General features: G+C 50.9%; 2 protein-coding genes across 4 annotated transcripts in view; one reads left to right on the forward strand and one right to left on the reverse strand.

Moving 5' to 3' along the window:
* Positions 1-96: 96 nt before the first annotated feature.
* On the forward strand, positions 97-3,061 carry LOC128144162 (uncharacterized). Of its 2 annotated transcripts, XM_052792610.1 has the most exons (4): positions 102-385; positions 875-910; positions 1,159-1,544; positions 2,740-3,061. In XM_052792610.1, the coding sequence occupies exons 1-4, from the start codon at positions 164-166 to the stop codon at positions 2,927-2,929; spliced, it is 834 nt and encodes a 277-aa protein (XP_052648570.1). In that variant the 5' UTR covers positions 102-163; the 3' UTR covers positions 2,930-3,061. The 2 variants fall into 2 exon arrangements, with proteins under 2 accessions (XP_052648571.1, XP_052648570.1); XM_052792611.1 differs by lacking the exon at positions 875-910 and having other exon boundaries at positions 97-385.
* Positions 3,062-4,438: 1,377 nt separating this feature from the next.
* COL6A2 (collagen type VI alpha 2 chain) overlaps positions 4,439-16,243 on the reverse strand; it is a 31,602-nt gene continuing 19,797 nt past the window's right edge. The window contains exons 24-28 of one of the 2 annotated variants that reach the window (XM_052792566.1): positions 16,024-16,069; positions 15,293-15,445; positions 14,582-15,034; positions 14,212-14,250; positions 4,439-6,024 (exon numbers count right to left, since the gene is read on the reverse strand). In XM_052792566.1, the coding sequence (XP_052648526.1) occupies positions 5,417-6,024; positions 14,212-14,250; positions 14,582-15,034; positions 15,293-15,445; positions 16,024-16,069 (1,299 nt within the window). In that variant the 3' untranslated portion in view covers positions 4,439-5,416. Of the gene's footprint in view, positions 6,025-8,527; positions 11,217-14,211; positions 14,251-14,581; positions 15,035-15,292; positions 15,446-16,023; positions 16,070-16,243 lie in introns of those variants that run through there. The other variant, XM_052792567.1, reaches the window with a different exon arrangement.

Below are 16,243 nucleotides of genomic sequence, written 5' to 3' on the forward strand. Positions count from 1 at the left end.
CCATGCTGGAATCACAGAGCCAGGGTTCATGGTGGGGACGCCTGACTCGCCTCATCACCTGATGCTGGGAGGTGAAACCACAACCCTCCGTCCCCTGTTTTTATCAGCCCTGTGGGACCTTTGTGCCAGCTGGGAGTGGCGTATTGACGTTTCCCATGTGCCCATGGTGACGGCCGTGGCGCAGGGAGTGGTGCGGCCAGTTCCACCGCTCTGTGGTGTCACCCCTGCCCGCTGCACCCCTCCTCACCCGGGCAGGGCCCTGGTATTTAGCGGGTGCCCGCCACCCCGGGAGAGCCGTGCCGAGGACGACGATTGGGGGTGCTGCTGGCGGCGGTGCTTTCGAAGGGTGCTGCCGGCATTGCCTCTGCTGGGAGCTTTTCTGCAGGTTGGGTGAGCGAAAGCGGCTGCCCAAGGCAGCAGCCGTGGCTGGTGGGGTGCAGGGCAGCTGGGGAGCACAGGGGCAGTGGGAGCATGGGCACCCATGCGTCCGGGTGCACCGTCCCCATGGCTGGCGCTGCACCGAGACGCAGTGTCCCCCGCCCCTTGTGGTCCACGAGGACGTGGGCTGGGCACCCAGGCTGGGCTGGAGTTGGTTTATTATTTCCACCAACAATGGAAACGACATGCCCAAGGCTTTAAGGGTGCACAGAGGTAGGGACAGTCACTCTTGGGGTTGGCACTGTCACCCAAAGGGACAGGGTGGCTGTTGGGGTCTGCGGGGGGGCGGCACTCCTTGGCAAGCAAACATGGTCTCTGTGCCCGGGGCAGACACGGGGGACAGAGAAGCTGGGTCTCTGCTGCTGGCAGGGTGATGACAACCCCATGACAGGAGATGCCGCGAGGTATCACTGATGGTGCCTCTCTTCCCTTACAGCTCGAGGGCCACAGAGCATGTGGAACCCCAACCCAGGTGAGGGGCTGCGGGTCTGGGCAGGGCTGTGGGTACCACACAGCCATGGGGGCTCAGAGAAGGGCTCAGTGGAATCGCCACAGGCACCCGGGGGGACTACCTGCATACCAGAGGGGAGTGGGACATTATTTGTGAGGAGATGGTAGACCAGGAGGGGTCCTTTGGGTGCTCGGCTACACCAGCTCCCCACATTGCCTGTCCAGGAAGAGCCTGGCTCTGCTCGCTAACGGCTGCCCTCTTCTTCCTAGGTGCACCCGGAGGGGTGCCACCACCCCAAGTCCAAATTTGCCCACCTGCTCCTCCAGGATACCCTGGTCCTGGCACTCCAGCAGGTCCCTACCCTGGCTACCCTCCAGTGCCGCCTGGCACCCCTGGGACCTATCCCCCGGGACCCCCAGGTGGCTATCCCTGTGGCCCCTCTCCACCTGGCCCCTACCCACTGGGACATCACCCCCATGGGCACCCCCTGCCAGGGCAGCACCCCCATGGGCACCCCCCACCAGGACATCACCCCCATGGACACCCCCCACCAGGGCATCACCCCCATGGGCACCTCCCACCGTGCCCCCCTGACTGCCATCAGAAGCACCATAAGAAGCACAAGAAGAAGCACTCCAAGCACCATGGAGGCAAGGTAAGAGGGAGGTGGGAGCAGATCCCTCCCAATTTTGGCTGTGGTCCTTCGGACCCCCCTGATGCATGCCACAGCATCCAGCCTGGGCAGCTGGGGCTCTCCCCTCCTGCTCTGCAGTGGCTGGAGCGGGCTGCTAACATCTCAGTGGCTTTTTTTTTGACATGGAGACTCCTGTTTGCTTAATAAATAGGTAAGCATGGGTCATTTCAAGTGAGGCCTGTGAAACACAATCCATGACATTCCTTGAAGCCATTCAGAACAGTGACACAGCTCAGGGTGCACCACGTGATGTATTAAGTCCCAGGACTTTGTCCTGCTCACCCGAGAGAGTCATGTCTCCATTAAGGGACATTTGCTCAGTGTCCTGCAGCAGAGCAGTTCAGTTCCCTCTTAAAAAACACACACACACACACACACAAAAGAAAAAACCAACCCAAACCCAAAAAAGGAAAAGCAATGGAGGAGATGTAAAAGGAGATGCTGCAGGAAATGCCCTTCCAGGGACAGGCACCATCAGGAGTAGGTCTGAATGAGGGACTGCTAAACAAGACCCCAATTCCACCATCGGAGGCAGGAGCATTTCCCAAACAAAGCAAACCATCAGCTCCTCTTGCTGTTTAACGGCTTGGAAAGTGATCTGCTTTGACATTTGCCCTCAATGGCAGAGAGCAGGACCTTCTGGAAGTTGCTTAATTGGCCTGAATAGCCTTGTAAAATAATAATAAAAAAGCCAGCCCTCCCACAATATGCCCGTAATTATATTCCCCAAGCAGAAAAATAATGGCTCTGAATTCTAAAAAGTGGTTTGTAACAGCATTGCAATAAACATTGCAGTGACATTATTAGCTATTTTATCTTCAAGTCAAGTTGTCCCAGCCGGGGTTTGCTGTCTGAGGTCATGGTGCTGTGCTGACTCCCACCGAGGCACACCCTCTGCATGGCTCCTGGGGCCTTGACATTAACTAATTACCAGCTTGCAATCCAGCCAGCATGGAAACCTGAGGGCACACCTTTTGCTGACATGCAAAGACACCTGGGAAGAGGTGGGTCTGCAGCTACCACTGCTGCACGCTCAACCTGGCCCCAGCTGGGCACCGGGAACAGGCACCCACCACAGGATTATTAACACCTATAAGAAGTGGTGTGAAAGAGGGTTGTTTCTGTGCTATCCTAAAGTTGTTTTTATCTCCTCCAGCACTCCAGCAGCTCAAGCAGCAGTTCCGACTCTGACTGAAGAGGACGTGTCCCACCCGCATGGCAGGGAATTGACAAAACACGAAGCTGAACGCCCCACAGGAACCACCTGCATGTTGCTCCACTCCTTTTCCCTTTCTCTGAGAGTGGCGTTTTGCCTGCTGAGTGATTTTCTTGTTTTTAGCTTGTAAATTCTTTGACCTGGAATTGCTGTGAGATGATGGGCAGCAGCTCTGTCCTCTGTCTTTCAGAAGAACCCACTGAGAGTCATCCCCGAGGCTGCAGGTAGCAGCGTGGGGAGCATCACGTGCTGGTTTGCAGTCTGCTGGTGTCTGTGTGTTTTTTCCTGGGTAATGATGCCAGCTGCTAACATCAATCCCACCACCCGTAAAAGTCCGTAAATTTCGTGTGAGCTTTCCCAGCTGTAGCAGAAGGGCTGGGCAGGGAATGCTGTAACTTTCCCCTTGCTGCACTATATGTGTTGCCATCCTCCATGCCAGGGTAATAATCAATAGGAAAAAGTAGTGAGCTTGCTTTCTGAAGCCCCTGAGCCATGGCCATGGGACTGCAGCATGCTTGCTAGGAAAGGAGAAAAGCCTGCCAGTGCTTTCACCACAAAATTTTTAACACGGGGCTGATTTTTCTGCTGTTTTATTTTTGTTTTGCCCACTGTCATGGCTCAAGAGGACCCTTCCCAGCCCTGGTATCAAGAAGGCTTTGCAGCCAGCCGATGTGACTGGCTGCTGGACCCAGTGGCACAAACACGAGCAGCTCACTGTGGCAGAGGGAATCTCTAGAAGAGGTGGTGCAGCCCATCTCGCCCAGATTTACTGCCAGTACAGCCTTGTTCATCCTTGTTGCACTACTGGCTGGGCATGTATATGTGCTGGGGCAGTGGGATTTCGCTCCTGCAGCTCCTCTCTGGATGCAGTCGTGTTTTGTCCTGTGACCCTCAAAGCTCCCCTACAGCTCTCCTCCCTGAAGGAGGGAAAACATGGCAGTGACACTGCAGCATGCATGGCCACAGCTCCCACCGCTGTGCCTATGCCGGGAACCCTTCCCTGCAGCTGTGCTGCCGGCTCCTTTGCACCCTGTGCCTGGGGTCCCCTGCGCCCTGCCCAGCCTCTCCTCCCCATTCCACCTCACAGAAATGCCCCCATCCTTGGAGGGTTCCCCTGCCTCCCTGTCCTGGCTTGAGACACGCAAGTGTTGGATGCAAGAGGGGCTGAAGAAAGTGCGGATAAAGCCCAACTCAGGTGCAATGCCACCTTTGTGGTGGGGAAAGGCACAACCCCCTCAAAAAGGGGCACCTGATCTCTCCTCACCCATAAACTGGTGAGGAACACGAAGCAGGCGAGGAATGAAGGCATGGTCTTTGTCGTGCTGAGAGATCATGGTCCGGACGGGCACTGCAGGGGTGTGGGGCCAGGGGGCAGAGGAACAGGTCTGCAAGGGGACTGCTGGAGAGAGCGGGGAGAGCTGGAGGGGTCCTGTCAGCGTCCTGTGGTCCTTCAGGTCCTCAGCAGTGCCCTGTCACCTCTGTGCTGCAGGGACCATTGGCCTTGTGCTCCAGCATTTGCGAGGAGAGGCAGAGTACAAACCTATCTGGACTTACCAGCTTAGCACCAGGAGAATCAGCTGCTCACTAAAAATAATTTAAAAAAAAAGACAAACTACAGAATAAAGAGGCTTTTTCAGGATAGGGTGAAAAGAGTTTGTTTATTTTTGCAGACAGCACAATTCAAGTTCAAATCTGGGCATTGCTCAGCAGATACCGGTGGGAAGAAGGCACCATGGTTACTTTGAGCAGATTGTGATGACAGGGAGGCAGCTGGGGCAGCTGCCCAGTGTTTTGTGAGATGCTGGGAGGCATGCTGCCCCTCTCAGCCAGGATTTTGGGATGCAATAATAAATGAGCAGGTTCTGATGAAGGTTGGAATGGCAGAAGGAAGCAAGGGAGATATGGCCCACAGGAAAATAAAAATCTTAAAAATTACCTGTGAAATTTAGGATAGATAGACCCCCAAAAGGAGCATCGGCAGACAACTGTAGAAGGCAGCAAAACCTCTCACCATCCCGTTGCTCCTGGGAAAGAGGAGCAAGCCACCAAGGGCCATGCAAAAGGAAAGCAAGTCGCTGACCATTTCAAGCAGCATGTGTTGTGTCATAAACTCACTTGGTCCTCTCAGGGCAGAAGTACCGAGAGAACAAAAAAGATGAGATAATCTGGAAATAGGTTTGCTAAAGAACAGGGGATGTCACAACTGTAAAGCTCCTCACAGGACACCGAGGGATATTGAGAGGTTTTGAAAACTAGAGATGATCATTTGTCCTGCCACACTGGAAAAGTTTCTCGCTTCTCTGATAAGCCCTCCTAGGATTACAGTACGTACGCAAGTCATGGCTTGGTGTGTGTAAAGCTTTACAGAAATATGTTGTATGGCTCTGTATCCTGCTTTGATCTTAGTTTTAATTAGCACCATAAATGTGAGATACATGACTTTTCATCATGAAAATCAAAAAAAGAGCTCTGGATTTTGGCTAGAAAGGAGGACCCAGAGGGCAGCTGTTCTGGGCCAGCTCAGAGTTGCTAGCAACCATACAGAGGGAAGAAAATAAAACAGGTAACATCAGGGGTGTGTATACTGGTGAGAGGAGGACATGTGCACTCCCTTCATTTAACATATCCACCTAATGAACCTGTCAAAGAAGCTGGGCTGGGAGAGGCTGTCATAGTCCTTCTCCCGGAATATGGCTGCCCGGTCCCCGAGGCCAAGCTTCAGCAGGACGTCCATGTCTACGTCACTCCCAAGAGCCACTACCGTGGGCATGACATCTTGCTTCTTCATGGAGTTGATGGCCTCCTCGAGGTTCTTGCTTCCTGTGATACCGTCAGTGATGAAGACAAAGGAGAGCTCAGCATTGCGCCGGGCAAGTCGCTGCCCATCTCCTGGGCTGAGCACGATGTTGTTGATGGCGTGTATGATGGCTGACCCAATGTTGGAGGATGAGTCCAGGTACTTGATCTGCGCCAGGGCGCTGGAGATTTCTGTCAGGTTGTAGGTCAGTGGGAAGACCACATCCTGGTCCCTCTCACTGCCGTACTGCAGCAACGCAATCCGGGCATTCATGTTGTCGCTGTTGCTCCTGGCTAGCGTGAGCTGTCGGGCCACCTCCTCCACAAAGTGATGGGCCCTGTGGAAGTTCTGCTCCCCGATCCTTTCAGAGCCATCGAGCAAGAAGACAACGTCAATGGGGCGCTGCGTGCACTGGGCCACTGCGAGCTCTGCAGAAGAAAGAAGACGACAAGAGTTGGGAGTGTAAGAAAGCCTACACGATAAGGTTGGGGCTTGCCTTGGGCAGTATGGGCTGGAGTCACTTCCGTGCATCTTTGTCCAAAGAAGGACCAGTCCCGCTCTGCTGCCAAAGCTTGTCTTTGCAACTGGTAATGTAGAAGCTTTGCTTTTGATGCCCTCAGCTCCTGGGCACTAGGTCTTTATGAATGTTAATTCTGGGGCCTATGACAGACCTCCACAATATTAGACAGGTCTGTGCACTTCAGTCCCAGAATTACATCTACCTTCTTACAGCGGTTTCCAGCTCTTATCTGTAAGAGGAATATCCAGTGATTAATGGCAGGCAGTGTCTGCAAACCTCTCGGTTACTTCTAGAGAGTGGTTTACTTTCAGAGCTACTCTTCACACACAGATTTGTAGGATGAAAGCTATTTTCATACCTTTCACCCAGATTAGTTTAATCAGCAATCACTAATTCCTGAAGAGCTTATAAAGGTTGGGTCATATGGTTGGAAAACAAGACTATCCTTGTCGGTGCACCTGTTCAATAGTAAAGAAGCTTTTGTAATATATAACTGAGCAATATTTGAGTGAAACACAGTGGGACATTGTTCTTCAGGCACTCAGAACAGCACCTGTCTACAAAGTGGGTACGTGGACATATGAATATACGCAATGAATGAACTCAGAAATAAAAGGAGAAGAAAATAGCTATCTTTGGAGTCAGCTGTTAATTAGGGACTATTATTTCATGCCTTTGCAGTAGTTATGCATATTTGGTATTCCTCTGCGTTCACTGCTTCTCTGAGAAACACTTCCATTTCTGCATTGTTGAATTTTCTCCTTGAGTTTCCTTCTTTGCTGAAAGCACTGGTCAGGAATACAATTGCAACAGCAGTATTGATTTGTGATGTACCTGCTGCAGCTGGCCACCCCCTGTGTTGGCAGCAGGGCAATGGCCATATTACTGTCAAGCAATTCTGTGGCTCTAAGACTGAATCTCGAAACAGTGAAGTCCTGGAGTCCATGTTATGTTGTGTTGCATGACTGGCAAGGAATAGGAGATTCTAGAGCAGCCCCAGCTTGAGCTTCCGTTTCTGGCAACGAGGGGTAACTTTTGGGATAGGAGTATCACATTAGGTTGAATTTCTGTACTATGATCAAATCCAACTTGACAAAGTGCTTCCTCAGTGCTGAATGCTGCTACACCTGGATTCAGCATGGCAGGGTGCTGAACTGGTGTAATTCCTTGTATGAGTTGAGCAACAAATGGATCACCATTTAGTATATGAGTACTATGTGTGTAGTCAATATTTGGCAAATAGTGAAGTCGTATTTTAAGCAAAGTAGATACATGCATTCTTGAGACTACAGAGACAGTGTCCAACATAAATCCAGCAGCACAAGGTAGTGTAGCAGAAGCTCTGATGGTGCATATCATTGAGCTCGCAGACTATTTGGCACCACTTCCATCCATGATAAAACAGTCAAACCTGATGCAGGAACTTCTGCTGGTACTTGTGGTTTGACCTAACTCACTGGACACAGCAAAAATCCGTGGTTGTTTCTGTATCATGTTCCCTGACCTTGTAGACTTGCATTTCTCCTTAGCCCACACTGTAAAACATATCTACAATGATGGCATGCCTTGAATGGTGCTTACTGTACATTGCCTTACTATGACTGACAGGCTTTTGCAATGCCAGTTCTGACTGCAGTAGAAACCAATCTCCAAGTGATGTTTTTCCCCCATTAGCTTTTCGAATCTTGTATTTCCAAATTCAACTGCAATACTCCACTCCTTTAAAGCAATAAAGGTACGTACTCACCTCTGCCCAACCTTCTTTGAGAAATGTTGCCTAAAGGTACATTGGTGCTGCAGTTCCCAGTACACAGGTGCTGCTGCCACAAGGGTACTTTGCCTTGGCAGTGCCTGCACTCCTGGGCCTCACCTGCTCTGTGCAGTCGTGAAGGGAGAAAGGCAGGAAGGCATGCCCCTTGCAACCACACAGTCCAAAATCTACACAGGGGTCTGCAAAAGCAGGAGGAAGTGGGAGGGCGGGAGTAAGGGCTGCATATTGTGTTGGAGAAGTCTTACCAGGCTGTCTCTCTTTTTGCTTGTCTACATGTAGTCATGTTTCCTGTGATAACAAGCAAGATCCACGCCCCTCCCACATGACCCAAAGTAAGCCCTGAGAGCTCCTAATTAAGCAGACAGCAACTGAGAGCAGCATCACTCTGCAGGTCTTCAGCAAGAGCGTAACACACGGCTGGCTGTCTAGGCAGCCTCTCCTGCAGAAGCACTCCCCCAGTACTCCTCTTGCTGCTCAGCCCTCACCACTGGAGAGGGCTGCCTTTGCACTGTGTGGTAAGATGCCTTTACATATGAGTTATCTCATGGGAACGTTACATAGGTGCGAGCAGTGCAGCAAAACCTTTGCTAGGACACAGCGGAGGACATCAAACAGAGATAGCACAAAAAGCAGAAATACTGTTGATTTTCCTGCATCAGCAACCCGTCTAGTTACATGTATGTGCAGAGTAACCCTACCCATTCACATCATGTTCCTGCTTCTTCAAAAACCTGCATAACTTGTATTCCCTCTATTGTTTCACAGTGTTGACAGTGGAGATGAAAGTGACAGTGAGATGGCGACTGACCTCCCAGCCCTTTCTGGGGCTTCTCCCTTTCACAACCCCTCCCATGGCTTTGGGGAAGTGTGGACTGTCCTTTGCCCAACCCCTTATCTGTGTCCTTCCTTTGCCCAAGAGCTTCACTGAAGGAACCACTGCTGTGATGAAATCTATCTGATTCTATCAAAGGGATTAGCCAGGATTATGTTAGCAAAACACCTTTGTTTCCAATGTTGTACTGCTTTGCTAGGAAATATTTCCAAAGGAAATGAAATAAACAGCCACTGTGTGATGAAATGAAATAAACACCCCCTTTGCTGAAGTCTTGCTGAATCCTCGTGTTGTTCAGCAAAACGTCCCAACCCTGAGATGTTCTCTTCAAATCAGTGGGTTTGGGGAGCTTTTCCTCTAGCATCATGGCTGGAGCAGCTTAACTATTCTGAGTTCAGTCCTCTTACTTGCATCCTAGCCGGCTAAGTCACACACTAATTTTGGGGTAAAAATCAAAACAGAGTAGGGAGCTTGGCTTTGCACAGACTATCCAGAACATGTGGATTATGATCAGATGCTAGCATATGGACTCAGACACAGGCTGATCCTTTTGCCTTTACCTAAAACACAGAACACACCACGTAAAGCTATCATCTGAACTCTTTTCCCTCTATTATATGCCAACAGCAGTTCTGAGCTCCCTGTCCCTATAGACTGGGAGCAAAAAGTGCTGAAACCTTGGGAGAAAGATTGTTTTTGTGCAGCGTGTATGATCTACTCATGTGCTGAGTGACATAAACATCTCCCCTGCGTGCCTGTTGCTGGATGGCTTCTAGCCTATACTGGCAAACCCCAGATGTTGAAAAGACTGTAAGAAGTTCCAAGGGGGTAAGTTCCTCATTCCAATTCCCATGCCTGAGCTTGGCAACTGGCTCCACTTTGCACATCTGGAAACATTACAGCCCAACCGCATTTTTGAAGACCATACATCTCCCTTCTGCCCATTAAACGTGACATTTGCTCAATATACTTTATTGCAATAATACCATGTCAGTTAGAGAGGCTGCAGAATTCAGTTGCTGGCAGTAAACACTTCCTCTTGTGTCTGCACATGAAATGCTGTTCTCTCTTCTTAGGGCTTGGGAGGGCAGTAGTTATTCTGGAGGCAGGAATGGCAGTCACCTGCCTGACTTTTTGTGAAAACCAGGGGCAGCTGAGCTCATGGACATATCACTCCTTGTCTAAGTGCATGTACCTGCAGCACAAGTGGTGGGGCTGTAGTCTCTCTGAACCAAACTAGCACTGGGAATGGATTGAATGGGCTATACTACACGTTTAAATACTTGCTTTTAAATAGCTCACGTAACGCGTCACAGAGGTTTGTACAGTCCCGGATTTTTGCCTTGGACTGCCTGGCCCTACATAACCTCTATCTCTTGGATACGAACAGGTACATGTTGCTAATTCAGACAGAAGAAACACAAATGTACAAGCAGAGAAAAAGGCAGAGGGAGCTCATACAGCTTCTGAGAGAAGCACTCCCCAGGTTTTGGTGCTCGATGGAAAGCCAGGGATGCCTCTTCTCCCGTACTGCTTGCTCTTTCCCTTCAATATCCCCAACTGCCCACTGAATGGTTGTTTGGAGATACTTGCTGTGGCAAGAGGAGATACACCTTGCTTTGTCAGTCTTGCCACACAAATGGTTTGCAGGACCTGAAGACAGCCCTCACATTAACCCAGCAAGAGGATGCAGAAGATGCTTCAGAAGCGGTCAGCAAATACATACATAGGAAGGCATGGGAAAAGCGCATTGAGGGGTTCGGTCTGGCCCTAAGACACGCATGTGCCGGCAGCCTCCTTGGTGAAGGCTGGTGCTCACACGTGGCTGAGGGCTGGGACACGCTAGCCTGCTGGAGCAGGGTGGAAGCATGGGAGGGCTGGAAGGGAGCAGTGTGGCTGGCTCAGAGACTGAGGCAGTGCAGGTCCTCTGCAGAAAAGCAGTGAGCAAAGCAAGAGCATCTCTTGACATCACTGGAGAAAGCCACCGTGCTCATCAGCCAGCCAAGCCGGAGAGGACTGCCCCTCACGTCACATCCCTAGCTGAGCACAACCAAGCCATTTCACTGCCTGTGTTTCTCCTAAACTAAAAGCATCTACCAATGTGCCTGTCCCCTCTGCCAAACAGGCACTCGAGGAAAGACGATTACCACCTCCACTCAACCTCTTTCTCCACCCGCTTCACGTGATCTCTAACAGAGATGTCAGCAAAGCCCTAGCACAGTTTCTGGGTCCCCCACAATCTCGCTGTGCACCATTTTGAAGGTGTCAATGAATAAGTCCATCCACTCTTGCCGCTCATTTCCAGTGGCAAACTTGGCTTTTTCGGCGGTAAAGGCCAAAGTGGCCACCAGCTGGGTGTACATGCTGGGGTCCTGGGTTTCCCGCGTGGAGTTTAGGAACTGGGCGATCGAATGTATGGTGCTGGGGAAATCTATGTTGACTCCCTCTTCCATGGGGCGGAAAATAAGTGGGTTTATGTTCCCAGGGTTCCTGTCATCTGCAAGTGAGCGTCAAAAGAATATTTTCAGGGCTTGCTAGCAATGGCTGTGTCTCTGAAAGCTACCTGGCTTTCCTACGTGCACTGCACCAGAGAAGAACAGAGCTAATGAGGACAGAGAAGCAAAGACCAAAGCCAGATTTTAAATCTTTCTGCCACATTTATGTCTGGGGAACCGTGGGATTTGTACTGAAATCACTCACACATCAACTGAGAGACCTCAGAAAATTACATGAAACCTTAACTGCCCAGTTCCTTCCTCCAGCATAGGCATGATGGAGAAAGAGCAGTGCTCAGGAAGAGGGCCACAGGGTCCAACTTCTTTCTGCCTATGGGATTCAGCCATCGGGTAGCTCTGAACTCTGCTAAGGTGCAAACTGTACACATGATACTGTACAGCCAGAAAGGCATCTAAGGGACAGCATTGTGTGAACTCCTTGCCCGGCACTCAGCCTACTGCGCTTTGGCTAGAATTACTGCCCTGCGGTGTGCAATGCTCCCGTGCAGTGTCCGGGCTAGTCAGGACCCCAAAAGCCTCCATCTCCACCTGGCTATGCTGAATTAAATTCGAATAAAATCCCAAAGCTCAAAGCCAAGCCTTTTGCGTGGGTTAGAAAGAGCTTCGCAGAGCATCATGCGTTTTCTATGAAGCAAGTGGTCAGTTCAGATTTGCTCAGCATTTAACCCATTTAACACTCCAGCATCCTGTTAGCACCACAGTAATTGATGGGTGGTAAAAGGGAGATGAGGGTCTGCCCTGAAAACAGGAAAACCTGCATTTCCTTAGGCAAAGCACTGAGGCAGCATGCCTTCATCTGCAGATATGAACCTGAAATGGCAATGTGCCTGGCTCTGCAAGGCAGCAGGGAAGAAGCCGGGGTGTATGTAATACCTGTCCCTCTCTGTGCTTTGCTGACAATACCCAGGCTGGAGCCAGGATACCTGGCATGCGCAATTGATTTGCTCCTTAAAATGCCAGGACTGCAACTCCGACAGCCGTGGGGCCAAGAACAGGGCTGGGTGTAGCTGCCTCCCTGACCTGAACCTGTCTGGCCTATCTATGACTGGACACGCACATTGGATGTGCACGAAGGTCACTCACATACCCTGCGAAGGGCATCATCTCCATCCAAAGGGTTTGCAGGTGAATTGGCACCAACTCTTGAGATGTTCTCAGAGAACTGGAGGAAGTTGAGCACTGAACAGGGAAGCCCCAGGCTCTGTCACATGCCTTATGTCACATCCCATCCAACACATTCCCTTGCCACTACACAAATGTGTTCATTGCAAATCCTTCTAGATGATGACGGCAAAGCATCACGCACCGCCCAGTGCGGCACATGGAAGGCGCTTTGCCCAAAGGCCACTGAATCCCTGTGTATCACTTAAAACTTGGTCTACCAGGCCTAGCACAGATCCTTGCACACCAGGACAACTTTTGCCCATGCTGAGATGGGTGTACTGGCAGTTTCACAGGAAGCCCACACCTACCCAGCCATGTCACTCCACCTCCCATGTCCTCTGGGGTGCAGATGTAGGGCCTGCACTTGACCTGGCCTGCCTATGGCATGGATTGAGAGATTTGCCCAAGAGGGAACCCCCTCAGATGCCTCTTCAAGCCATTTCTGCTCTGGTCCCCAGGACTGTCAGGTACCAGTGAACCGTTCTCACCTTGCATCAGGAACAGAAACACCCAAGTGCGCTACAGGGAAAGGACTGCCAACTTCACCTTGCTTTGGAAGGCTTTGATGGCCCAAGCCTAGGAGAACATGAGTGCAGCACTGCTTGGATCAGTCTCTCTCCTGCAGTGTTCCTCAGAAACAGAGAGGCTGCAAAGACCAAAACCTTTGAAGACACCTGAGCAGTCACCAGTGTGGCATGGGGAAGTCGCCTCCTTGTGCATGGATCCGCAGGACAAAGCTCCTTAGAGGACACTGCAGAGGAGCCTGTGTGGATAGCTCAGCATCACGGCTGGACATTGTGCTCTCTGCATGGCCAGGTGCAAATACTCAAACTAGTGAGAGATTTTAGATTGGAATAATTATAGCTTTTCTGTCTTCAGATTTCTGAGCATCCTGGGACTAGTTTTCCTTTGCTTTGTATGGAAACAAAGGGACTACTTTGAAAATGAAATTTGAGATTCTGTAGAAGACTGAGTTGAAGCTGGGGACTTTCACAAAAACATTCACAGCAAGAGTAGAGATAAAAATTGGAAGAACTGGCAAAACTTCGTCCCTTATAAGCTTTGTATGTATCAGCAAATAGTGCATCTATTGTATTTAAACAGGCACAGAGACTCAGACAGACAGGATCTCTAGGAATTCAGGTTGCAGATCTACCTCTTAACAAGCAAAATGTCATCAAGTAAAGCTACCTGCAGCGAGCAGCAGCTGTCTCCTTTATACCAGAGGATCCTTACAGCCTTTTTCCTTTAATCCAACACCCTGAGTTAATTGTTAATTAAATACAGCCAGCGTTAGAGAAGCCAAAGCTTTTGGTCCACTGTAGTGTCATTTTCCAAATGGTCCCTACCCCCTGCTCTGCCCTTGTCACTCCCACGGAGCATCCTGCCCAGTGCTGCAGGTTGGGCTTTGCATTTCAAAGGTCACATGGGCGGGAGAGTTTAGCAAGGGGTTTTTGACTTGATGTATAATAGAGACATGGAACAAGTGAAAAATTAATTGCTGAGTTTGGAGGTCAAAACCTGGTGGCTCCCAGAAACTGGGACAGGAAGAAATATCAGGGCTGAGCTGTGCTGGTGCACTAACAGGGTACACTCGTACCTACCTGTGCACAGAACTCAGAGAGACAGGAAAAGAGCTGGAGATGAAACCCTGGAGCCTCTCCTCATGTAAAGTAACACTGTTTCCTGAACTCCTGCCATCCAAAGGGAATGAACAGGGTTGCACACCCCCCTCCCACTCCTGAGCCTTGTGCACTCTCCCTCGGACCTACCACTTTGTGCAGATGGCATGAAGCTACTTGTAATGTTTACCTGTCTGACAGGGCAGCTCAGGGCAGACGATCTGTGGATCTGGAAGGAAAAGAAACAAGAAAAACTGAGTGATGTGCTGCCATCCCCCTTCACAGCTTGCACAGTTAGGGTGGCAGGGCAAGGTCTCTTACAAGGGAAAAGGACTCCAAAGGACTGCCCCAAAAGGCTGGCCCATATCTGAGGAAGGACTGTTCATCCAGGGCTACATAAAGGTCAGCCCCCACCATGAATGACCCAGCTTATGAGCTATTGGCCAACCTGCTGGGACACACTGTCTCTGCAATTGTTGCAATGCACCATGTCCCTCACCCCAAACCCTGGGGGTGAAAACTCCAGTTTCAGTAAGAATTGTGCAAGGACAGGTACAGACCTGGGCAGAGCACGTCTTCCATCTTGTCAATGAATTCCTCCGCCACCAGGTCTGAGAAGAGCCTCATCTTCTGGACTCGCTGGGGTTCATTGCAGGCAATGGAGACCAGGGTCTCGCTCTGTTCTGGCTGATCAAACATGTCTCCAATGCCAATGGTGTTGACGACCACATCTCTACCGCAAAGAGCCCCTAGGTTCTTGTCATCATCCCGGGGGTCGTAGCGCCCATCTGTGATCACCACAGCAAACACCTGGGCTTTCTCTCGCCTGCTTTCCTTGATGAGCTTGTTGTAGGCAAACTGAAGGGCAGATGGCGTCCAGGTGCCTCCAGCAATCCACTCCAGGCGCTTCACTGCTTCCTTGAAGCTTGACAGTGAATCAATGCGCTCATCATCAAGCTTGATGGCTTCGAAGGTCCCCTCGTGACTGTACTGCACCACCCCAACACGGGCACCTGCCAATGAAGCATCATGTTACTTGGCTTTGCATCCTCAGTGAAAAGTGGAGAAAGTCAGCAAACTTTCATATCAGCAAAGAGCTGCCTGATTGGCCTACAAAGCTGGGAAGGGAAGAGGGAAGAGCAGAAACTGCTGTGAAAATGATGGACAGATGGATTGCAGCCCAGGGCAGCTACAGACAAACATGGAAGCTGGAGGGATCCAAGACCCTTTTCTTTTCCCCATGCCCCACTCTGTCCCCACACAGTCCAGACCTGTCTGCGACTTGGGGTCCTTGGCAATAGACCCCAGCCGGCTGACCACATTGACCACAAAATTTTTCTCCAGGGTGAAGTTGGTGTAGCCAATACTCTCTGAGCTGTCTATGACGAACATGATGTCCAGGGCACCACAGCGCTTCTCACAGTCTGGGGAGAGGGACAGAAGGAGAAAAACACAAAGGTCAATGATGGTGGGAGCAAGAGCCACCAGGGCAGAAGAGACCATCTATGGAAAGATGGAGACAGTCAGCATCACACCAAGCACCCACAGGGTTTGTGGTGCTGCCCACAGCTGGCAGCCTAGGGAGGATTTCACATGCATCTTTCTGTTGATGTATATCAAAAGAAACCTTTTAAAACTTGCTGTGTAATAGACTCTATCCTATATGTGGACCATGCAACTCTATATTACAGCTCACTGCTCCTGCAATGGCAGAGCTAAATTTTGGGAGGTAAGCCAGGCTACCTCTGCAGTGCCACTGCACTCAGTGGTGGGCTGGGACCGGGGTGAGCAGGGAAGGACTTCCCACGCTGCCTCCTCTGCAGGGTGCAGTGCTGTGCAGAGCAGCAAAGAGCCTGCAGTGCTGGCAGTTCAGTGCAAAGGGCAGCTCACAGGGCAGAGCTCCCTCAAGGGAGCTCCTGAGGTAGGAGCCTCTGGTGACCCCCTTTCTCCATCCCTCGAGTGGTCACTCCCCTGCCCTGGGGAGAGGCGATGGTCCACTCACCACAGCATCCGCACGTCTCTCGCACGTAGGTCATCACGTCGCAGTCCTGCCAGCAAAGGGGTGCAGGGTGAGTGCCTCCCTCCCCTTATGCAACATCTGTCCCCTCTAAGGGAAAGGCTCCCCTTCACCTTCCCACTCTGGGCTGCTGTGCTCTTTCCTTGGCTCCCGTGGGAAGCCACAGGCCACTTCTGCTGGGCAGTGGCAGGACTTGACACCCTGT

Source organism: Harpia harpyja, chromosome 7 (assembly GCF_026419915.1).
Source record: "Harpia harpyja isolate bHarHar1 chromosome 7, bHarHar1 primary haplotype, whole genome shotgun sequence".
In the NCBI taxonomy this organism is placed as follows: Eukaryota; Metazoa; Chordata; class Aves; order Accipitriformes; family Accipitridae; genus Harpia; species Harpia harpyja.